Source organism: Danio rerio, chromosome 20 (genome assembly GCF_052040795.2).
Source record: "Danio rerio strain M-AB ecotype USA chromosome 20, GRCz13ab, whole genome shotgun sequence".
NCBI classification, from domain to species: domain Eukaryota; kingdom Metazoa; phylum Chordata; class Actinopteri; order Cypriniformes; family Danionidae; genus Danio; species Danio rerio.
The window spans coordinates 30,227,047-30,251,901 of NC_141040.1; the positions used below are offsets into that span (position 1 = coordinate 30,227,047).

Here is a 24,855-nt window from a genome sequence, read left to right on the forward strand (position 1 = left end):
CACGGGGAGAACGTGATATATTCATTCATTCATTCATTCATTTTCTTTTCAGCATAGTCCCTTTATTATTCAGAGATTGCCACAGCAGAATGAACCGCCTATATTCTTATATATTTAATTTTTTAAATATTTTTTAAATAAATGTGCTTTTGACCTTTCAGTTCATCAACTTATCCTTAAAAATGTAATAAACACTTTATGAAACCCGTATTTATACTTTATTATCAGGATATTCGTAACTACAATGCATGCAAACAACATTATACTTTGCTCTATCATCTCGTATGTATAGTAATAACAACAGTAATAGCACATAATTTATTTTCACTTAGGTTATAATGGATTATGTTAGCCGTATTTCATGTCTTCTGGTTTTATACCTTGACATTGTTTTTATAAAATCTGAACAGTATCATATTACGTATTTTGCACTTACTTGGGCTGACTACTTTTACTGCATAAAAAGCTTTATCAGGGTGTCTGCTGGGTCTTTAAATGTATTAAACATTGATAAATCAATGTAGAGAAATTTAAGACCCTTAAAAAGTATTAAAAAGTCTTAAATGCTATTTTGCAAGGTATTCAATTATATATTGTTTTTTAATTATGCCTTGCATGGTTGTATGGTAAAGTTTGCCTGAATTTAATCTGTGAATATCAGGATGCTGTGTGATATCAGTAAAATCTTGCTAGATTTGATATCATGTTGCCTTGCTGGCAACACCTTTATTTCTGCAGATCGATAGGCACCAACCTGCTGAATTAGCTAGGTTTAAAAGATTTTTATTCAGTATATGATTTATGGTTTAGTTTTGGATTATTTTCGTACATTCATATTCTGTAATTATACCGTAAGTTAAAATCTCACCAGTGTTTCCAGTTGAAGCCTAAAGTGGTTATAAGGTCTTAAAATGTATGGAAAGAGTCTTAAAAAGGTTTTAAAGGGTATTGAATATCACTCTCTGATTCCTGTATACACTTTGTTTATAATGTACTCAAGAAAAGTAATGGTCACAATCTAATTACTTATAAGCTTGCATATTGATTGTTTATTAGCTCTTAAAAATGCCTTATCCTGCATGACCATTTGATACATTACCCCTTAACTCCATATCTTAATTTAATCATTTAACAACAACTTTACAAACTAGTAATACAATTTATAGCTAATATCAAAGATATGTTACCCGTTCTAAATGCTCAAAATATAGCAAAGTTGTTGTATTAAACAGAATAAATCATAAGGTGTCATGCATGAAAAAATCTTATAGACCTGCGCTTCTTCGCCAACTCTCTAATATTCATCCTTTGGTTTATTTTCTTCCTCCTTGGGTGCCGGGATCCTGTTTCACTGTTTGTTTGTCTTTCTTTCTCTTTTCTCCTCTTTGGCTCTTTGGCTGTTGAATGCTCAGATGACGGCAGGCCGTTGTCACACTCTCCTCTCCCCGGTCACAGAGGAGTCTGGTGAGGAAGGCACCAACAGCGAAGTCTCCTCTCCACCTGCCTGCAGATCACCCTCACCTGGGCCTAACGCTGACATCTCTCAGGTACCCATGGCTCTATCCAAACTTATCACATATAATCAACTTATCCCAGATCACCTGCTAACCCACTTTAACTCAGTTTAAACTTAACTCGCCAATTTGGCCAAGTTTTTGATTTGGATCTGAATGTTAGTCTAAGTGTTCTCATGATCATGGAAACCTGGAAATGTATGAGAATTTCAATTTGCCTTTTGTTTTTTAAATATGTACAGGTGTTAAATATTCTAAATGTGAATGTCCAGGTACAGTTATAAGTTATCTAGAGGCTTATTTCCTCTGTGACATTTTAATGCTTTCAAAACATTCCGCGGCTTATGTGTGCTTTCCAGCCACCGTTACCTAGGAGCATTGATTTAACACATGATGTGAAATCAGAGATGGACTACATTGTCTGTTTGTCAAACCAATGGTAGACAGGAGCATTTAGCAGTTACTGTTTTTTTCTATTTATCACTTTGTGCTGCACAGAAATTATACACTCTATATTTAAAACCAAAAACAATGGATTTTTAATTTTTAAAGGTGACCTAAATTTATTCTTATTAGGCTACAGACGTTATTTAATAAAAAGCAGTAGGTGCTTTTTGGTTTACTTTTGTCATTTGATTCATATTAACAGCATAGACAGCAATAGATACTATATATTATGCTACTCTTTAGTACGCAGATCTGAAATCAGACTTTTCAGCTGTTTACGTTCACAAACAAAACCGACAGCGTTTATGATAAACTTGTGTGTTTGATAGCTGTATTAAGACAGTAAAGAGAAATTTAGTTTAATACTCATGCAACATATGTCGTGACAGATGATTTTATATAGGTGCATTTTATAATTTGCACCCAGAAAATATGATATTGGGGTTTTAAAGTGACACGACTTTAAAATTCATGCAGATAATAAACTTGGGATAGTAAGCATTAAACATGAAAAGTCTTAGCATATATTTTGAGAGTATCTGTGATACCTTTTCGTTACCTTTATAAAATGCTCATTTGCAATTTAAGAGACAGATATGAAAACAGTGCCTTTTTGTTTCCCCTCAGAAACGTATAACTTACTGGATGGAATTATAAACGATCTGTGGGATTTTTTGTGATGACACTTAACAGAAACATTTTGGATACACCAAAGTCTTATTTTACATGTTGAGGGAATGGAAGTAATAGGTGATCTTTTAAGGTTATTGAATTGTCTACTAAATTATTATAGTATCTAACATGTATATTATTATTATATTAGTATTGTTTACAATTTTGAACAACAGTTATTATGTCAATTTATTTTAACATGAAGCTTTTGATGTAAAACAAGCATTTCAGCATCATTACTACCATTTTAGTGTAAATAAAAATATGTGATGTAAAAAGTGTGCTGCTTAAAAAAATTCTTAATTCTTCTCCACTGAAATATAATAATAATTAAAAAAAAACATATTTAAAATGCATAACTCAATAACAACTGAAAATCACTGGAATATGCTATAGAAATTAGTTTGACTTCTGAATAGTGAGGAAAAAAATGGCTTAATCTCTTATTTAATTCTGACTCGGCTTTCTTTTATAATGTTAACATATATTAGCCATGCAATGAGCTGTTGTTGACACAGGTTTGAACTTGGCCTCAAGGAGTGACAACAATGTGTTGGTTTGCACAAAAACATGGTATGTGTGCCCTGACATTTGGCTTAATCTTATAACTGGGTGCAAGTGCGACCTCTGAAAAATGCAGACACAAACACACATCAGTATTGCTACTGTTTTGTTGTATTTTTGGAGGATCAGAGCAGCTTTTTAATTATGTATGCACACACACACACTCTCAGACACTCTCAATGACAGGATGTAATGTGTTTGTAGGGTTCAGGACGAGCTCCTTTAAGTAGAGCTCCATTACAGGAGCTTTATGACCCTTCCATGGAGTCCGCGGCCTCAGCTAACCTAGATGACTTACAGCGCTCATGGGAGACTCTAAAGAATGTGGTAAATATGATCAATAGATGCATCTCATTACAAAATCCAGATATTATGAATGTTAAAGTGTGTATTGTGTAACACTATAGACACTGTACAGATGTTGAATTACAAGATATTTGTCATTTTATTTTTCCTCATATGCTCCTGTATTTAGTACTAGTTTGCTACAGATCTCATCCTTAGTTTTTATTATTTATTTGATTGTAAAACAACTGAAATCTTAAGCATAGTGACACAGAAATGTAATGCAGTCGAAACCTGCCTGGAACTACTTCAGCTGTGCATTTATCTGAAAAAAGTTCACACCTTAAATTGTTCATTAGCCAATCAGAATCAAGCATTTAGCAGCCCTGTAGGATAAGCCATTTTAAAGGTCACTTATTTTTATTTTGAATGTGTCCTACAATAGATTTACATTCATTCAAGATCAAAAATACAACTTTTCTGGTAATATACATTGCGGTATCAGCTGTTTTCTCAAAGCGTCTGAAATGGTTCATTTAAGAAAGGATCTGCTCTAAATCCCAACTTTTTGAGAGTCTTCTATATTCTGATTGAAGGATTGACCTATCTGTAGTGACTGGTCAACAAATTACAGTGTGTTTCAAAAACCAGTCGACAATTACCGTATCTGAAATTAATTCGGCATGCTTCCTCAGAATTATAGTTACATTAAGAGTAACAAAAGCATAGGTTTTACAGTATCAATTGGAAAGAGAGTTCTCATTCATTGAAAATGCATGCAAAGTGGATTTACCCTATTCAGCATAGAAAACACTTCTCGAAGACTTCTTGAAACGTCAACAGGACAAACCAAACTCAGCTGCAACAGCTAAACTTAACATCTCAGTAACATATATACTGTATTTGAGGGTCAAAGCAGACATTGTGTGTGGGCAAGCAAAGGCTGGCATTATACCAGCTAAGATACCTACATAGGAATTACTGATGTGTGGTCTGACATATTTCTGTACAGATCAGCGAGAAGCAGAAAAGCCTGTATGAAGCACTGGAGAGGCAGCAGCACTACCAGGAGACCCTGCAGTCTGTCTCCACGAAGATGGAGTCCATTGAGACTGCACTAAACGAGGGCTTAGAGCCAAGCAAGAGTCCTGAGAGCCAGATGGCCGCCCACCAGGTGAGAAAAACACTGGATCGGATGAAGCAAGATGACCGCACTAAAGCTAGATCACATAAAAACTCTAGCCTACTGCTGGGCTAGCGATACCAGCCACAAGACTGGGTTACTCAACATTGCCAACTTCTCCTATGTCTAAAACTAATCTCTTACTTAGAAGTGTCTTCCTTACCACTGCGTTTTGACCTGCATTTTACTGGTGAAAAACAGTTTTATTATAAAACAAGAATTCAAACCATAAAGCTGATTGTTGGTTGTTCTTCAGGCTCTGATGGACGAGATCTTAATGCTCCAGGATGAAATCAGTGCACTGCAGGCCTGCTTCTCCCAAGAGTTGCAGTTGGATGAGGACAGTTTAGAGGCAGATGCTGGAGACCAGCTGGCCCTGCAGTCAACGCTCACTGTCCTGGGAGAGCGCATGGCCACCATCCATATGAAGGCCTCTGGAAAGCGCCAACTTTTGGAGGTGAGCAGGGTTAATATAGAGAAAAATAATGGAATAGGGAATAAAAGGATTTTGCCAGGGTGTTCTGGTTATTTTACACATTTGAAGTTTAAAATGGCACTCTGGTCATTTCAAATTGTTATCTGTGTCCTGATTATTTTAGTCTTTTAACTATCAGCACCTCTCACTTTGTAAAACCACTAATTACAGATGATGAATTAAATGACAGACAAGCCTAGACAAATTCCCAGACAGGAATAGGGACATAACACATAAACCGTAAGTGGCCAGGTTTTCACACTTATTTTGTTGCGATAGCATAACTGTGAGTATTTGTCTTCTCTAAAAATGTGATTAGAAAGGTTCATCTACCTTATGATGAAAGTATTTTACTTGGATTTTATTTTTATTGTATAAAATATGCTACATCTTATATTCCAAACCAACCTATTTAAGGGGATAGTTCACCCAAAAATGAAAATTCTGTCATCATTTACTCATTTAGAACCTATTTGAGTTTATTTCTTCTATTGAAAACAAAATATTATTTGAAAAATGCCAGTTGCTGGGACCCATTTACTTTGTATATTAGTATATTTCCCTGCAATGGAAGTCAATGGGTGCCAGCAGAGTTCTATATTCATCCAAATATCTTCTTTTGAGTTCAACAGGTTTTAACACCTCATAAATGATTTTCATTTTTGAGTGAACTATCCCTTTAATACAGTTAACATTAAACAAGCAAAACACCTACAACATGTTTGCACATTTGAATTGATGAATGAGAAAGACACAAAAGTATTTGTATAGCGCATTTCCCACACACTGCTATTTTCAGCATCACTTTAAACACATTTGTTTAATCTTGACATAGTAATCAATGTTGCTGATAGCTTATATGGGACCAACTTGTTTGTTTTATACTTGCAATGCTTATTCAATTTTTTCATTCCTGTTTATGTTCCAAATAGTATTAGCTTTAAAGGATTTGTTGTGGCATGAAGAAAAGTAAAGATTTTGTTTGCTAATGTTTTCAGGCAGTATCCTATTTTACCTATCTTTTTAATAAAATTGTAAAATGGGATTTCACCAATCTTACCAGTCTTCACCAGACTTAACAAGGCTATTCTGATCTTACACAATTGTGACTTAAACTGGCACAAAAAGTTCTGACACTGATCAGAATTTTTGGGAACAAGCTAGATTTTTTTGACATCTGTTCTGAGTCACTGTCTAATGTGAAAGATTCAGTAGAACTGTAGCTCTTTCAACCTAAATTGTATACACACAGCAGCTACATTATGTTTATTCTCAACAAGGTGAAAATACAAAGAGATGTTGTACAGGTGCAAATGTTAATGTGTAAACAGATAACAGATACAGTACCAGACATGTCTAAAGTAAATGTAAACAGATGAAATAACAGATAATCAGATAGCCTTTTAACATGCTTGCCTTAAAAAGTAAAAGGTAAAAGAGGATTCAGCTTGACAGGATATAGGCTTAATGTGTTGTGTTCTCTGTCCTACAGGAGCGACTGAATGAGCAGTTAGAGGAACAGAGGCAGGAACAAGCACTGCAGCGATACCACAGTGAAGCAGAGGAGCTGGACAACTGGCTGCTCAGCACACGAGCCACACTGAGCTCCACCTTACAACCACACCCACAGGACATGGACATGGAGGAGCAGCTCATTGACTGCCAGGTAAGACACCTGGGAAGTACAAGAAGGAAATTAATGCCTAATTTTTATTTTATTTTATTTTTATTTAATTTTTATTTTTTAATTTAATTTCATTATTATTTCATTTACTTATTTATTTATTTATTTATTTATTTTATTATTTATTTTATTTTATTTACTAAATGTTTTCGTAGATAATAGATACCTTTTAAAATACATAGATTCTGACATGAAGTGTCAGTTAAATAGATTCTGGTGGTTGGTCAGGTCATGGAGTCACTAGAGTGGGCCGCACTAAATCAGATTAGCCGTGTGGGTTTTGTTCCGTTCTGTTGGTCATTAGGATTAGGGGCTTCTCCTTCTCTGCAGTCATGGGACGTCCCACTGTGCATGTCTGCATTTCTTCAAAGAGACACATAGATACAGACATGCACACGTGTGTCTTTTGTGTTTTGATTGGAGGACTGCAGGGATCAAGTTAACCTTTAACCTGAATGTTGGACTCTAATGAGAAGTCAGGGTGGCACTGACCTTTATCTTGCTGCTGTTAATGTTTGCTCATTCCTCACTAGTGCATGCCACAGACTGTCTACACTATTAACCAGCTTTCAGTTCAAGCCCTACACGCCTGATGTTTTGCATTGTTTCTTGATTTTATCTCAGATGTGCTCTAACATCTATAGAGTACTGTGCATGTAGTATAGTCAAGATCAGGATGTCTGAACACTTGGTTAAGCAGCTTAAGAGGATTATCAGTTACTGCGTACCATCTCCTGTTTACACATTTTATTCACACACCTCCTGTTGTGTTTTTATTAACAAAAATAACACTCAGAGAATTTATGTTTTTTTTTTATTTACTATAAGAAAATTTAAATCTTAAAAGAGAACACAGGTCTCTGAATTTAACAAGCACGTTTTATTTTATTTTATTTTATTTATTTTATATTTAATTTATATATTTTATATATTTACAGTGAATTAAATTTTTGCCTATGACTTTATCATTTTTATTTTATTTTATTTTTACAGTGAATATATTTTTTTTACCCATGACTCTCTCTCTCTCTCTCTCTCTCTCTCTCTCTCTCTCTCTCTCTCTCTCTCTATCTATATATATATATATATATATATATATATATATATATATATATATATATATATATATATATATATATATATATTTTTTTTTTTTTTTTTTTTTTTACATTTTTTAAATTTAATTTAATTTAATTTTGTATTTTTTTACAGTGCATTGAATTTTTACCGACATTTTTTTTTCATTTTTATTTTATTTTATTTTTAGTCTTTTTACAGTAAATTTCATTTTAACCCACAACTTTATCATTTTTTATTTTATTTTATTTTTACAGTGAATTTAATTTTTACCCATGACTTTATCTTGTTAAGCCCAACACAATGATATACAATAATAACACTTAAAACACAACTTAGACTTGGTTTTGAATCAAACAGCTCAATAAGGATAGGTTAACCAAGCCCAAATCCTAGTTAAAGTAATTTTACATTTGACTAGCTGTCATTTAAAATGCTTTAATACAATATTAATAGTAATGTTTTGCTCCTGTTCAAGAACATGTTACTGGAGATCGAGCAGAAGGTGTTGTGTCTGTCTGAGCTGTCCGTGCACAGTGAGAGTTTGCTGTTGGAGGGTAAGGCTGGCACACGGGGTGATGCCGAGCAGCTCTCCCTCAAACTACACAGCCTCAAATCCAGCCTGCTGGAGCTACAGCGCATCCTCCAAGACAAACAGACACATATCCAGGTGAGAGACACCACAAAGAAACATTTGATGATAGAAGAGCTGCGCTATTCTTAATTCATTCTCAATTATAAGATCAACTGGAGGTCACTGGGATCCTTCTGCAGACACACAGAGCTAAAAACACTAAAGACCACATCCTCGCTCCAATGGACGCTTTGTGAAGCGCCGCGTGGAAGAATGGCCAGCGCTGTTCATTGTTGTGGAAGATGTTCCACTGCACTCCAGCAACATCTATCTCAAACAAAGGCCTTTTTACAAATAGTGGGGCATGTCTGGAATTTTCCCTAGCTCTTTTAAATTAGACATGCCGGGTACACGTAAAAGCCTGATGCAAGCTGATTTGGGCCCATCTCCTATTGTCAGCCATGACTGACCTTTAAAGAGGTCATGAACTGTTTTCTGAGGGCAATGTGAGCTTTGTGCCAATAATGTAAACTTCTGCATGTACAGTATGTCTGACAGCCTATGTCCTTTATAGATAAACACAACTGTGATTTATGATAAAAATGCATAACTGCTTAGTCATAATAAACACTCTGTAATAACAGTCAGAGCAGTAGTTGAAAATGAACATTAAATTGCGCTGAACCTGCAGTGAAATGAGTTGAATACATTTTTTTTTTAAGAAATTTTTACTGAAATTTTATAAAATGAAAATGAATTCACTCATTGTTTGAAGAACTTCCATAAATTGATGTTAACCATTTCTAATTGACATTTTCTATCTCTTTAAGGGCTCACTTCAGGAACAGGAGGACACTGAGTCAGACTCATCTTTGTCTCAGAGCCCCAATATGATGGACTGGCTCAGTCAGGCTCGATCCACACGCAACCAGCAGCATCAGGACACAGTGCAAAGACAGCGGGTAGACAAATAAACAAATTCTGTTAAAATGAATCCATGTAAATAATCAGCTTATCTAGTGATATCTGTTTTCAGACAGGCATTGTTTTCTGTAAATATCCTAAGACTTGATATAAATATAAAACTTGATTGTTTCATTTGAGTAGATTTTTATGAGCTAGAAAATATTGGTATTGTTGACATCTTATGTGTAATGCAGGAATTAGAGGAGCAGCTTGGCGAACAGAAGAAGTTGCTGCAGTCTGTAGCGTCTAGAGGAGAGGAGATTCTATCACAGAGAACTACACCTAACGGAGAAAAGTATGTTGTGCCCATTTGTCCATTCTTCACATTTACATATACATTTTTTTGAACACTGCAGTTCTCTTCTAGACAACACATGCCAACGACACAGTAAAATATAAAAAATAATGCAATATTAGGGCTCATTCACTTTGAATCTAAAAACATGAGACGCAGCACTCAGGGATGTTTTTTTGATGTGCAGCATAGAGCACACGGGTATCCAGACACTTCCACTGAGAGCCTGTAAACCTTGCAGTGTTTGTCCGGCCTCCAACTTCTTCTTGGTTTAGTGCTTTTGAACTTACTGAAGAGTGGTAGTGTGTGTTAAAGTTGAAGTTCTTTTAATTTGACAGTGTCTAAAAGTTGTGAGACACGAGTATAACAATTATGCAAGCCCTTCAACGAGTGTTTACATTGAAAGACAATGGGAAAGTAGCATACTCTAATAAATATAAACACATACTGTTTAAAGGAGCCCCTAAAGTTTGAATAAAATGAAAATTCATCTGTCCTTTAATTTATAATGACTTTTTCATTCAATGACATTTCTCTGAAAATATTTACTGATTGGTCTGATTTATGTCTGCAGTTTCACTAAAGCTTAGATAACTTTGTCTTATCTTCATCATTATGTAGTTGCCCTGCGGAATTTCCCAATGGAGAGGATGGTCAGTGGCCTGCGTGCATGAGCACAAAAGACCAGATGAGAGTCAGGTGGGAGAACCTGAGCAAAGACCTAAAAAACAAACTACAGCTGTCACTGAACACAATGGAGCAGACGCCATGTAACACGGTACATGTTTTATGATCTTCTGCAGCTTCATTAGCTTTGTTTTTTTAACATGTTTTAATTTTGAAGATGAATTAAGCATCACCATAGTTTCCTTGATTAAAGCCCAATAGGATATTTTCACTAGCTTTTGGATTACAGAACTTAAGGCTTGATGTATTATTGAAGTGTATTATGCCATAGAATAAAACATAATAAAATAATAATATTAAACACTAGGCTAAAAGGCAAACTAATTTTAAGGGGTTTTGCCTACAAAAACACATCATCCTTGCAGCGTTATACATTTTGTTGTCCTCTCAAAAAAGACAGTAAATTTCCAGAAAGCATAAAAGCTGCCCCTGTGCTTAAAATAAATAAGGATCATTTGCTTCTTTAGCTTTACCAGCCAGTGTCGAGCCCTTGTGGAGTTTTCAGAGGTGAACAACTGAGCCAGGATATCCCGTCACCCCGAAGTCTGTTTGAAGGCTTCAACCAAGACCTGGAAGATTTGCCTCAGGTACTGAACGTGTATTTCTACAAATATGTTAAACTGCACTGAATCAAGCAATTTGTTTTGTGTAGCAAAGATTAATTTTAACTGTATACTAATTTCTGTCCTCCTCACAGACTGGGGGCACTGACAGTAAGCGTTCTCGTGATCTGCAGAAGGCTCTCTATCAGGCAGTGTCGTCAGCTTCCACTTGGCTGGACAATGCTGAGAATGAGCTTGCATCTGGCCCAGTTTTACTATCTGACGACTCAGAGGCTCATCTGGTCCACCTAGAGGTCAGCCATTTAGCTGGAGTCTTAGTTTTACTCCTGGAAACACAAACTAAGTACTAATTTCAGAAAATGCTAACATCTTTTGTTAACACTTTATTTTGTTGGTCCATTTGAGTATTAGTAGACTGTCTGCTTAATATCTGTTGATACTGCTCCTTCAATAGACATTTAACTGACTGTAAGAAACTTTGCAAGTACATGTCAACTGACACTAACCCTAACCCCAACCTAATAGTCTACTTATAATCTAATGAGAATTATTTGGCATGTAGATGCAAAGTAACTTAATTCAACAAACGGACCATCAAAATAAAGTGTGACCCATCTTTTTGGTAACAAAAATACTGAATTCTGTGAAAACAGTGAAACAGTGATGTGTATGTGCATGTGTATTATGTGTAGTCTACAACCAAACAACAGTGTGTTGTGTTTCTTAAAAAAGTGAGATCGCCAACTGCTGGCCTGACATTCATACTGCAGCATTTTCACTGATCTGTGTGAACTTGGGTTTTGTGGTTTGTTTTAAAATGAGAAAGGAAAAATATTTAAAATCTTTTGTTTTTCTTATAAGATACACATTTCTTGGCACTAACTCCTGTCTGCTTTCGTCTTTTCAGGGTTTGAATAAGGAGGTTAAGAATGTCAATGAGGAGGTTTGTAAATGCCGGGATGTCCTTGGAGGAAGAGAGCGGCTATGGGTTGAAGGTAGAGAGAGTGATGTGGTTGAGGAGGTGTTTGATGGTTTGGAGGGGAGACTAAAGTTGTTGGACACTGTGCTGGAACAACAGTGTGATGGCATGAAAGACAAGCTGCAGGAACTCACTGTTTTTCAGGTATACTTCTCTTGTGTCTGCCTGGTCATTTTTAGTTGAAGAATTGTTATTTTCTCTTGTTTTTATTCCTTCACTTTCTCTTTGTCTATTTAGACGGAGTTGAGGCTGTTGCTGACTGCGCTCAATGATTCAAAGTATCAGCTTTTGCAGAAAATGAACGCAGCTATGGATCGACCTGCCTCGAAACAGCTGGAGGTCAGACGCACATTCAAAATAAATTACTCGTAGTGATGCTATGTTAAAAGACTATAAATAACAAAATTCAATATAAACAGATTTTAGCTGAAGCAGAGGACAGTCTGAGGGAATTTGAACAGAAAGTTTCCGAGATAAGGAGCAGAGGAGAGACGCTGCAGCCTAATCAGATCTGTACCCAAGAGCTGCTGAAACTGCAGGTACACACATCTTCCTTTAGAAACAGCAATTACAGCTGATCCATGTCCTCCCATTGACTTTGATACTTTTGATGACAGGATGCTTATGAAGAACTGGTGGAGATGGTGGGCTCCAAGCGGAGTGGGCTGAACCAGAGTTTAGTTCTAAAGGCTCAGTATGAGAGAGCTTTACAAGACCTGGTTGATCTGGTTGACACTGCCCAAGACAAAATGGCTGCTGATCAAAAGATGAAAGTGGGATCAGTGATTGAGGTTCAGATCCTCCTAGACAAACACAAGGTAACACAGGCTAGTTTTGAATTTGGGGACTGTTTGGGAATCTTTGAAAACTGTGACACCATGTGCATGAGTGGTACATGTTGATTTTAAGGGCAAGTGCTTTCAAAGATTCACAACAATGGCGTAAAAGTGTACTATATTCGATAACGATATTCAGCTAAGTGTGGATTTAGATCATTATTACAACCAACAGCAGAAATGCATTATAGGCTATGTTCACACGGCAAATATATGTAATTAAAGGTCCAGGAGGTGATCTTCCTCCAATATTGATTCAGGTTTTAAAAAAGTTTTGATTTAGCAGGTTTTTACCGCGCAAGCTCTTTCTCTCTCCTTCTCTCTCTTACGCTCTCTCTCTCTCTCTCTCTCTCTCTCTCTCTCTCTCTCTCTCTCTCTCTCTCTCTCTCTCGATCTCTCATGATGAACGCACAATGCACAAATGGCTATCTGCGTACAAAGGGCTGCGCTGTTGTTCAAATATGCATTTGCTGACAGACAGTTTGGGCTACTTATAGGAATCATGAGAGATGTCAGCCCGACTCTATTCAATTGGATGAACATTTTTTAGTTTTATGCCTGACCCAGAATATAACAATACATAGAAATACATTTAGATCACTTATTTTAATCAATACTATTGGAATGTGAAGAGACTTTCAACCAGCACAACAAAACATGTTTCTGAAGACAATCACCTACTGCACCTTTAAGTCCTACAAACCATTCACACTGCGGTTGCATTGCAAAACATCACATTTGTATCTGATTTAATACCACATATAAAGGTAGCACAAATTGGAATTAAAACAAACAAATTCTATGCGGTTTAGGCTGTTCACACTGCCATGACAAAACAGATCTGAGACACATGTGGGCAAAATATCTGATTTGGGCCATGTTTACCTGCAGTGTGAACTAAGCTTACATACCGAGCACATTTGCACCACTTCCTTACACATACTGTTTACTGTGACAGCGCCGGCTACTGGCTGTTTTTGGCAATTTCTGTGGAGATGTGTAAACACAAGTTGTTCTTTTCAGTTGTCATGCACAGTAAAACTTTTAAAAATACAAGGGAAAACTTCAAAGATTGATTATATTTTGATGTTCCCTTTTAAAGAGCATGTGCTTATGTTGTCTCTCATTCTTCTCTGCCTGTAGGAGTTTTTCCAGGGGCTAGAGACACACGTGGTCTTGACACAGGCCTTTTTCAGGCAGATTAGTGGGTTGGTGGTTCAGCGAGAGGTTCAGAGCCTGGAAGAGACTGTGGCTCAGGCACAAGCTGTACTTAAACAGGCCCATAAACGAGGAGTGGAACTAGAGGGCATCCTGGAGGTGCGTGTCTGTGGATTTGTGTCTGTATACTTATTCAGTAAATTCTGTGCAATGCATATGATGTGAATAACTGTGCTTTGTGGCATCAGTGGTGGAGCAGGTTGGTGGGTGACTATCAGGCCCTCTACAGGCAGCTGGAGACAGTGGAAAGCAGCATCCCAAGTGTAGGCCTGGTGGAGGAGACTGAGGACAGACTGAGCGATAGAATTGCTCTTTACCAGGTAAAACTAAATCATGTTTAAGGATCACTAACAATAAAACACCTACTATTATGTACATTATGAAATTTCTATACTGGGTCTCTATTGTGTGATTTACTGCATCAGAAATAGAGTTAACAATGCCTTCTGAAGGGCTCAGTTCAGGAATATGAAATAAATGTGTATCAGCAAACAGAATTTGTTTAATTTGTAATTAATATGTACTAATAAATCTCTTTTTCTCTTTACAGCGTCTGAAAGCCAGTCTCTCTGAGCGGCAGCAGCAGTTGTATAAGTTGTTGGAGGATGGGAAGAGGCTGGTTTTGCACGTTTCTTGCTCAGAGCTGGAATCTCAGCTTACTCAGCTTGGAGACCACTGGCTCAGCACCACCACCAAGATCAACAAAGAGCTACACCGCCTGGACTCCACCCTCAAACACTGGATCAGGTCAGAACAGCTCAACTAGCTAAAGTATGGTGTAATTGTTTCACGTTCATTGAAATCACATAACGTCTTTGTATTTTATTTCAGGTATCAGAGTGAATCAGCTGAGCTTAGCCAATGGCTGAGTTCGGCTCTTGACCGTCTGGAGTTCTGGAGTACTCAGTCTGTTACAGTGCCTCAAGAGTTAGAGACCGTGAGAGATCATCTTCACGCCTTCCTTGTAAGAACAGCAATTTAGAATCTTTCCTTAAAAGATCCTTTGGTTTTGACTTTTCGTAGAAACAATATGTTCAATACAATTTAATTCACCTTTATTTGTATAGCGCTTTTACAATGTATATGTATATTTATTGTTTCTGTATCTGCAGGAATTCTCCAAAGAGGTTGATGCCAAGACATCATTGCGTGCATCAGTTCAGAGCCAGGGAAATCAGCTGCTCCGGTTGAAGAAAGTGGATACTGCGGCACTCAGGGCAAATCTAGCCAAGGTGGACACTCAATGGGCTGATCTTCTCACTCGTATCCCTGTGGTTCAGGAGAAACTACACCAGGTATGATGTTGTGATGTATGTTTCTTCTTCAACTAACAGGTCAGGTGCTAAATGGCTTAAGACATGCTCTTTTGGGAATTAAATAATGATGCAAATTATAATAAATCCCACTTTACAATTAGTTTAAACACTCTCTTCTTGAACATTTTGAGTCCTACTTTATATTATGTGGCCTTAATTATTAGGCACTTACATCAAAAAATAAGTACATTGTACTTATTGTGTTCATATGGTATGGTATGCATAACACTTAAGGTTGCTGTTGAGGTGATTTTTGGTTAAGGTAAGGGACCGATGTGATGGTATAGTTAGGTTTATTGGTGGAGAAAGGTGTAAGGGATTGGTCAACATTGTAATTATATGTAATTACAGAAATTAATTAAAGATGTGACTATATGCATATATTTCTTTTAAATATTAGCATAGTGTAAAAATGTATGGACATAATAAGTGTGTTATACCAAATTAATTTAAATGTAAGTACATTGTAGTTAAGGTGTAGAAGGTCAGTAGCCATGTTTCCACTATCGCGCCTAAAGAGAGCGAGCCAAGGCCAGTCGCGTTTCCACTGTCATTTCCGGGGCCTAATCGGACCAAAGCAGGGCTGTCTTGGGGCCAGTGGCCGGCCTTTTTCGGCCCGCCGAATATATTGAGTGAAAGAGGGCCAGCTGGAGCTTCGGGGCAGAGTGAAAAGAGAAGGCGGACACTAGTTTTCCGAACGCACAAGAGTACATGCGCCAAACACGGCCCAGCCTTGCCCGATAAAAACCCTGGCTCGCACTGGGCCGACAGTGGAAATGCGGTTATTGTATATTAAGGATTTAATATAATGTGAGTCCAATTTTTAAATCTGAATGTTTAGCCACAAATTAACTATAATTTTTCACTCTTTGGTTAGTAAAACCCTAGCAGTTCTTTTGCAAAGCACAAGATGTTAGTAAATCTGATGCCATGGTTGAAGTGGCAATTAAACTGAATCACTGATGTTGTGACCAACAGCTGCAGATGGAGAAGCTACCATCCCGTCATGCAATAACTGAGCTAATGAGCTGGATATCCCTCATGGAGAATGTTATCCAAGAGGACCAGCAGAAGATCATGGGGGCTGTGGGCTCTGTGGTTGTCCAAATGTACCTTCAGAAATACAAGGTAAGTAAAAACCTGCAAGAACATGAAATAAACCTTTTGTTTTCAAAGAAGCAGAACAAAGTAATTGGTTTATCTCTCTAATCAGGGTTTTCAGATTGACCTGTCTTGTAAGCAGCTGACAGTGGACTTTGTGAATCAGTCAGTTCTGCAAATCAGCAGTCAGGATGTGGAGGGAAAACGCAGTGACAAAACAGACTTCGCTGAGCGTCTTGGTGCCATGAACCGCCGCTGGCAGATATTGCAGGGACTTGTTACAGAGAAGGTTGGATATAAATAGTTGTAAAACACTAAACTTGGAGTTCTTGAGTATTGCATTGATAAATGAAAACATGTGACAATTACTATGAATGAAAATGATACTTCACTTGAGTTATAATTATGTAAATTGTAATTTTTGTATGAATAAAAAAAATGTGGACTGTGACTTTTTATCAAACCGGTGTCCTTTGTGTTCACAGATTCAAGTTTTGGAGGGTCTGCTTGAAAGCTGGTTGGAATATGAGAATATGGTTCAGACCTTGAAGACCTGGTTTAGTGTACAGGAAGAGAAAGTGAAAAAGAAGCACAGGATTGAGGATGTTTCCTCTGCTCAGAATGCACTGAAAGACTGTCAGGTAAGCACCACACCAACAAAATATTACACAGACAATGCAGAAATTTTTCATGTGCATTTTGTTTTGCTTGATCTGACATGTCTTTATACCTGTGCATACCAGGAAATGGAAGTGTTGGTGAAAGAGAAAGAGAAGGAGCTGGAGAAGGCTGAAGAAAAAGGATGCTTACTAATCCAGGATAAGAAGGGTGAAGCTGGCTCTTTTATAATGGACACTCTCAAAAACCTAAACCAGTCTTGGGCCAATCTGGATCACATGGTAATTTTGCTTTGCATTTTTTGCAAAACTTATAATTTTGCCATTTGTAATTGGCATTCCAATATAGTTCAACAGTAGCATTAGAATAGAATAGAATAGAATAGAATAGAATAGAATAGAATAGAATAGAATAGAATAGAATAGAATAGAATAGAATAGAAGAATAGAATAGAAGAATAGAATAACAACAGTTAGATAAAATTACATCAAAAACTACATTTAAAATGTTTTAGTATTAAATTTAGACACAAAGCATCTTACGTGAATTCCCAGACACTCATCAGCCTGTCTATTGTTTTTGCCTTCTTCAGTAGTTTGTTGTTCTTCTATCTCGTTAATTTGTACCTTGATCATCATTCATGACCTGTGAGTAAACTAAGAAGTGCAAAATCAAAATTCTTACGCAAGATCCACACTTTGTATGGTTTGTTTTTAATTATTTATTTATTAGATCTCATATTATTATATACTATAATATGTGAGTGTTTTTTATTATTCTTACTGTAATTGCTAATCATTTTGCAGCAAATTACAAAGAGCGAATCTATTCAAATTCAAATTTTGAATCTATTTAAATATTATTGTGGACGATCACATTAGGGGAAGTTAATTTCAATAAATCAATTCAAAACTCTGATTCAGTTATGAAAATTAATGAATATGACTCACTATTTCAGCATGCACAATGTGTACTATCACTCAATTTTCATAAATAGATTTTCACAAAGCATTCAGCTTGATGGTGAGTCTTAAATGAGGTTTGTGTGTAATTGCAGATCGGGCAGCAGACAGTCAGTCTCCGGTCAGTGCTGGAGCAGTGGAGTCTGTATAAACAGGCATATGAGGAGATTCAGGGCTACCTGATGGAGGGGCGTTACACCATCTCTTGTCTGCATCTTCTCACCGGCTCCCCTGAAGCTGTGCAGGTTCAAGTGGAGAATCTCCAGGTGCCAGACTGGTCACAAGCATGAATGTTATTTTATTAGCAAAGTTTGGAGTAAGATTTTTAAAAAATCACCCTGGGTTTTATTGCTTCAGAGTTTACAAGATGAGCTGGAGAAACAGGAAAGCAGTTTAAGAAAATTGGGCTCCATAACACAGCAGCTGCTGAAAGAGTGTCATCAATCAGTGAGCGATTCACTCAACACAGCACTGGGTGATGTCAACCTCAGGTGAGTTTCAATATATCATTTTTTCATTCTTTGAAAACCTGTCTGAGATCTGTCCTAATCTACTGATCTGCTATCAGGTGGAACACTCTGCTTGAGCAGATCTCAGATCAGCTGAGGAGAAGCAAGAGCCTTCTTCAACTGTGGCAACATTACAAAGCACTTCATGCTCAGTGCAGCGCCGACATCTATAAACTAGAGGAACAGGTGGAGCATCTGCTCAAGAGCGCCACCCACAGGGACATCACACAACAGGAAGTCAAGGTGTGGGCTTGGAAGTCTCTGAAATGTTTGTGAGCTTGAATTATGTTAGTTATATAAAGTGTGTAAGCGTTTGGCAATTCTGACAGCTGTGTGCAGCACAAATTTGTAGCAAGGGATACAGTGTTGGCCTTTGTAAAACTGGCATTTCTTCAGGGTCTAATGGCGACAGAGGGATCAGTAGAGTCTGTCCTGCAGCAGCTGGATGAGTTTTCTGAGCAGCTGAGGCAACAAGTGGACCCTTCTGCAATGACAACCTTTCACACTGAGCACCTGTCTCTCACTCAGCGATTAGCAGCAGTTGGACATGCCCTGCAAAGACAGCAGTCTCTGATAGAGGTTTTGATGATTTTGATTTTACCTTGTGCAACTTATTTGTTGATTCTGACTCTAAACTCTGAAAATGTATCTAGTTAAAAAATCATTAGAGTCCATTTTTTCTCTAAAATAGCTAGTTAATTTCACATAGAGAAGACACATTTCATTAAACATCAAAAACATAAAAAAGAAACTTGTATAACTAGTATTATTTATTATTGAAGCATGCTCCTATATTTGATAAAAATCTGTTTTTTTTACACTGCATTTACATTATTTTAATGAAATATATACTAGAGTTTAAATGTGCGGGGTCATGTGTGACCCTGGACCACAAAACATTGGTCAGAATAATGGATTTTTCTTTTATGGCAAAATTCACTAGAACATTAAGTACAGATTAGGTTCCATGGAGATATTTTGTGAATTGTTCTCTGTTAATATATGAAAACGTAATATTTGATTAGTTATATGAATAGTTAAGAACTTAATTTGTACATCTTAACAGGCAGTTCTCTCAATATTTAGATACTTTTAAACCTTCAAATTACACATTTTTAATAATTGTATCTCAGCCAAATATTATCCTGTCCTAACAAAAAATAAATCAATGAAAAGCTTATATATTTGTTTATGCAATCAGGTGATTTATAACTCTCTGTTTCAAAAACTGACTCTTATGACTGGTTTTGTGGACCAGGGTCACAATTTGTGACACAATGACAATTTAAATAAAATGCACTAAAACTAACTCAAAATCAAAACAGGAATCATTTATTTTGACTAAAAAGGCAGTTTTCATAAATTTGACTTTTAAACAGTAGTAAATAATTGTCACTTTAACAAATTTTTGCCTGACAAAATTGTTTATGTTAAATGTTTCTCTTCTCCTTTCTTTTTTCAAGGTGAGTACGAGGGACTATGAGAAGTTTAGCAAGGAGTTAAATTCTCTGAGCCGCTGGGCAGAAGAAGCCGAAAAGGTTCTGAAGGAACAAGACCCGGTCGGATCACCAGAAATCTCATTTGTGCAGGACCACATGGACAAACTTAAGGTAAAAATGGACTGTTTTCTTGTAAATCAGTCTTAAAGGCTGTAATCTGAACATTCTCATGTGCATGTGTTTGTAGACTCAATTATTAAAGCTGAGCAGTCTTTCTCCTGATCTGGAGCGTTTGAATGAGTTGGGTTATCAGCTTCCCCTCAACGATAATGAAATCAAGCGCCTGCAGAACCTAAACAGGAGCTGGTCCTCTAACTCTGCTCGCACAATAGAGAGATTCAGGTTTGTTGATCTACAGTAAATATTCAAATTATTCTAAAATACTCCATGAATGCGTAATATCCATCTGTTTGTGTGTCTGAGCAGTAAACTTCAAGCCCTGGTTCTACAAAGACAAACCTTCTTGGAGAAGTGTGATGCCTGGATGAGCTTCCTCACCCAGACAGAGGAGAAACTGGCCGCTGAGATCTCTGGGAATTACCAGAGTCTGCTGGACCAGCAGAGAGAGCATGAGGTACTGACAGATGATAGGATTAAAAACAGATATTCTTACATTAACACAACTAAAGGTCTCTTAGCACTAAGAAGTTATATAAATGTAAAATTCTGCTTTTGCTACGTACAGCATATTATAAAAAAGAATGGTAATATAGTGTTCTTAAAGTCCAAAATTATTACAGAAACCATTATTCACTAAACATTTCATATTGACAATATTGTGCTGCTCATTATTTTTTGATGCTGTAGTGCATTTTTAGGCATTCCATGATAATTAGAGAGATCTCAAAAACAGTATTCACTTGAAACAGATTTAACATAATTATCTTTACTCTCAATTTGATTAGTTTACTGTGTTTTTGCCAAATACAAATATTTTCATTCTTCAATTTAAAGTCATTCTTACCAAAATATTTGATTGGTAGTGTGTTTTATTTCAAAATTTTACCGTCATAGTTATCTACACTACTAATGTTATGCCATTTTTCACTTTTTTACACTGGATATGTGGTTTAAACAGTAATTTTAGTATTTAATATATTGTATAAAATATATAATACAGGGTGTAAGAGTACATATATTGTATCATGTTATAGGGTTTGTTTTGACCATTAAATATATAGAACTTAATTTTAAATATATTTTCATTACAGGATCAGTATCAATTATTAAATACCAAGATCAATATTTTCTTGTTTAATAATTACAAAACAAATCTCCTCTTTCAAATACCTGTTACAACTTTGAATGCTGTTTTGATGCTCTTTGTGGTGTGACAAATCTTAGTGCAAATAAATGCAATCATTCCTCTCTTTTTCTACTATTTAAAGCACAAAACAAATATAACATTATCAAATAAAATATATTTGCTCGTATGTTTCAATCTTGGATTGAATTTACCAAACGATGACTTCAGAAGCAGATATTTTTACGTAATTAAACAAATGCTGTATATAAAATTTATTCCAGTTAATTCATTGAGTTATTGTTTATGATCTGCATAATCTAACAGCCCTATTTTTGTTCGTGTGTGTTTGTAGCTATTCCAAGCAGAAATGTTCAGTCGTCAGCAGGTTCTAAACTCTATCGTCAATGATGGACATGAGCTGCTGAATCAGGGACAAGTGAAAGACAGGTAACATTGGTTTATTTGATGATTACCTCTTAATCAGTCATTCAAAAACAATCTGTGACTGTCTCTTGTTTTCCACTCTACTAAAAGGGATGACTTTGGCCTGAAACTGGCACTGCTTAGTAACCAGTGGCAAGGGGTGGTGAGAAGAGCCCAGCAGAGACGGGGTATTATTGACAGTCTGGTTCGGCAGTGGCAGCGCTACACAGAGCTCATAGGTAAACTGCGCCACTGGCTGCATGAAGTCTCACTGGAGCCTGAAGACCAGCAGCAAGGAACAACAGTAGCACTGCAGCAGATTCGTGGAATGCTAGACCACATACAGGTAAAGATAATACAAAAGAGGAAATAAAACCTTCCTGCAAATAACATTAATCCTTGTGTGCTGTTGGGGATGTTTTCATCCCATTTGGTGTGATTTTGAGGCTTAATTTGGCCATAACTTTCTCTGTGTTTTAGCAAATGAAATGATTTTTGGTGAATAATCTTATTTTGACACATATTTTTGGAAAAATGCTTTAGAATTTTTCAAAAGCTTAATACACTGAGCAAATTGACTACGTTTTCATTATGTTAAAGGCTGTTTTTGCCCCATTGATCTCTATTATAACAACATTTTTGGATTGCAAAGCCATGACACCATATACAGTAAGCATGCATTCTTGATTGTTTATGGTTTTCCCTGTTGGAAAGAGGTCAAATAGTTTTTTTATAATTTAGTTTTTTTAAAAAGTGGTTACAATAAAAGTCACATGGGGCAAAAACAGCATCAAACATAACAAAAGGGTGGTCAATTTGAACTATATGCAAGGGTTAAGCACTTTATAAAAACACCATCTCTTTGTCTAGCTGAAGGAGCGTGTTCTTCAGAGGCAGCAGGGCAGCTACATCCTCACAGTGGAGGCTGGCAGACAGCTACTCCTGTGGGCTGATGCCCGAGCAGAGGCATCGCTTCACACTGAGCTCACAGACGTCCAGGAGCGCTGGAGGGCCATTAACATCCGCCTCGATGAGAGGAAGAAAGAGCTGCTCTCTCTATTAAGGGTGAGTTGACAATAAAGTTGGGTTTACACTTGGTCCGGACCCAAAAATGAAATATCTGTCATGCTGGTTCATTTATTGTTCACACGGTCTTATTTGAGACTGAATTTAAAGATATTTATGGCTTTTATGGCATTCATGTTGCTGTGGAAATTACTAGACAGCTAAAACAATGCTAGGCTTAATGTACTAGTTGTGTGTGCAAACATCTGATGGTATTTCCGTAAGTTAGGAACTACAAACAAGCATGTTTTTACATTTTTTAGGGCTGTATTTTTTTTTCTTCATATGTTCAATCAAACTGCTCCTTAGTTGTTTGGAAGTGAACAGCATCACATTTCCAAGTTTTTTATTCTTGTTGCTGGGTGACATTTGCTGTTTTTGGAAGTTCATGTTAGTTGAGTAGGTTTAGTTGATTATTTGCATTTGTCTGTGCTGTTGTGGCACTTGTAGCATGTGGTTTCCTGTTTGTTAGTATGGTTATGTATAGTTGGGTCAAAGTTTAAGAACACTTAAGTGCATTTTAGTTGGTTTTGTTGTACAGATACTCTCAGGATGAAAATGAATTTTGTGTAAAAAATATAATGTAAAAATCATAAATTATTTCTGAAAATTCATTTTTTTTATTTGATTAACATTTTCAAGTTTAATGTTTAGACACTTTTGGACCCCATTGTATTAATGTGACTTGCTGCAGCATTGTTGAAAAAAGTAATCAATAGATTCTTGTGTTTTAATTGATTGTTACTATGTGTAACAGTTTATCAAATGTATATTTATTACGTTTAAGTGTCTATAGGTAAAGGGATAGTTCATTCTTCGTTTTTTGTTTTATTTCTACATTGTGAAACATTACAAAAATATAAAAAGACATAAACATGTAACAATACACTGAAAAGTATTCTGAGCAAATAATAATAATAAAAATAAATAATAATAATAAAAATAAATAAATAAATAAACAAACAAACAAACAACAACACTAATGCAATCTTATATACAAATAAAACAAGTCTACAATGTGTTCACCAGAAATAGTTTCCTATAAAAGCTGGGTATTGGGGGGTGGGGATCGGAGGAAGCAGGGTCAAGCTGAAGAGTTTGGACATGTTTGCGAAGGGGTTCCCACAATTTAATAAAAATAGTGCTAGGTCGGTGAAGAGAGTACCTATTTTTTTCTAATTTCATAAAATAAAGAAATACTTCTTATCCAACTAATGTGTGAGAAGGAGGGTGAGGGCTCTTCCAGTTCAGAAGAATTAATCGCCTAGCCAGAAGGGTTGAGAAGGCAACAAAGTCTACAAAATGAGAGGTTAAAGTGTGGTCGGGTGGAAGAACCCCAAATAAACTAATAGAGATAGTTCATTTTTAAATGAAAATGTCTTTTTTTATTCAGTCCATCAAAAATGTACTTTTTTTCCCAGGACTTTAAATCATTTTTATAGATGAAATCATGGCTCTTCCTGATTCATATAATGCAAGTCAATGGCTAACAGCGCTTGATGATCAGAAAATAAACATTAAATGCAAGAAAGGTACATTATTCACATGTTAACAACTGGTAATAGCTTATTTTCATTTTTGGGTTGTTTTGGTATTTTTGGTGTTTTATGCATTCAGGGCATTATTTTAAAATCTATTTTAATCTGCAAATATATTAAATATGAAAATAGTTTGTGCATTGTTGAATGCAAAACAAAAGTGTGCTTATTAAGATATATATTTTGCAGTAGTATGATCTAACTACAAGGCTAAAGATTAGGCTTAGTGGAAGTTTCAGCGTTATTACTTAATTATTACCCAGTTATTGTGATTACTAATAACACAAAGAACAGTTTCTGCAAACCTATAAATGGATGTCTTGTTGCTCATCCTAAAAGAAAAGAGAGGCAGTGAAGGACTTTGTATCTGACCTTACTGAGCAAATAGAGGCTGGCTAGCATAACGAGAGAGAGAGAGATGGAGAGAGAGAGAGAGAGAGAGAGAGAGAGATGCTTTGTGTGCTTGTGAGGTGGATGAAAGAGAGAGTGGGAGAAAGAGGCAGTGAGAGAGAGAGATTTCTCAAGTAGCGTAGGAGACAGGACGCGGTGCAGTGTTGCC

General features: G+C 36.3%; 1 protein-coding gene across 2 annotated transcripts in view; it reads left to right on the forward strand.

Moving 5' to 3' along the window:
* syne1a (spectrin repeat containing, nuclear envelope 1a) overlaps positions 1-24,855 on the forward strand; it is a 238,807-nt gene that overhangs the window by 189,977 nt on the left and 23,975 nt on the right. For both annotated transcript variants that reach the window (XM_087298227.2, XM_087298228.1), the window contains 34 exons: positions 1,413-1,547; positions 3,402-3,524; positions 4,495-4,656; positions 4,922-5,122; positions 6,633-6,806; positions 8,380-8,571; positions 9,306-9,437; positions 9,636-9,736; positions 10,358-10,514; positions 10,891-11,010; positions 11,121-11,279; positions 11,894-12,109; positions 12,203-12,304; positions 12,385-12,504; positions 12,583-12,783; positions 13,945-14,118; positions 14,208-14,339; positions 14,570-14,766; positions 14,851-14,983; positions 15,132-15,314; positions 16,314-16,463; positions 16,549-16,725; positions 16,922-17,077; positions 17,180-17,335; positions 18,112-18,282; positions 18,374-18,507; positions 18,585-18,768; positions 18,922-19,104; positions 19,989-20,135; positions 20,212-20,366; positions 20,451-20,598; positions 21,623-21,717; positions 21,805-22,039; positions 22,564-22,758. In XM_087298227.2, coding sequence (XP_087154353.1) covers positions 1,413-1,547; positions 3,402-3,524; positions 4,495-4,656; positions 4,922-5,122; positions 6,633-6,806; positions 8,380-8,571; positions 9,306-9,437; positions 9,636-9,736; positions 10,358-10,514; positions 10,891-11,010; positions 11,121-11,279; positions 11,894-12,109; positions 12,203-12,304; positions 12,385-12,504; positions 12,583-12,783; positions 13,945-14,118; positions 14,208-14,339; positions 14,570-14,766; positions 14,851-14,983; positions 15,132-15,314; positions 16,314-16,463; positions 16,549-16,725; positions 16,922-17,077; positions 17,180-17,335; positions 18,112-18,282; positions 18,374-18,507; positions 18,585-18,768; positions 18,922-19,104; positions 19,989-20,135; positions 20,212-20,366; positions 20,451-20,598; positions 21,623-21,717; positions 21,805-22,039; positions 22,564-22,758 — 5,400 coding nt within the window. The remainder of the gene's footprint in view (positions 1-1,412; positions 1,548-3,401; positions 3,525-4,494; positions 4,657-4,921; positions 5,123-6,632; positions 6,807-8,379; positions 8,572-9,305; positions 9,438-9,635; positions 9,737-10,357; positions 10,515-10,890; positions 11,011-11,120; positions 11,280-11,893; positions 12,110-12,202; positions 12,305-12,384; positions 12,505-12,582; positions 12,784-13,944; positions 14,119-14,207; positions 14,340-14,569; positions 14,767-14,850; positions 14,984-15,131; positions 15,315-16,313; positions 16,464-16,548; positions 16,726-16,921; positions 17,078-17,179; positions 17,336-18,111; positions 18,283-18,373; positions 18,508-18,584; positions 18,769-18,921; positions 19,105-19,988; positions 20,136-20,211; positions 20,367-20,450; positions 20,599-21,622; positions 21,718-21,804; positions 22,040-22,563; positions 22,759-24,855) is intronic.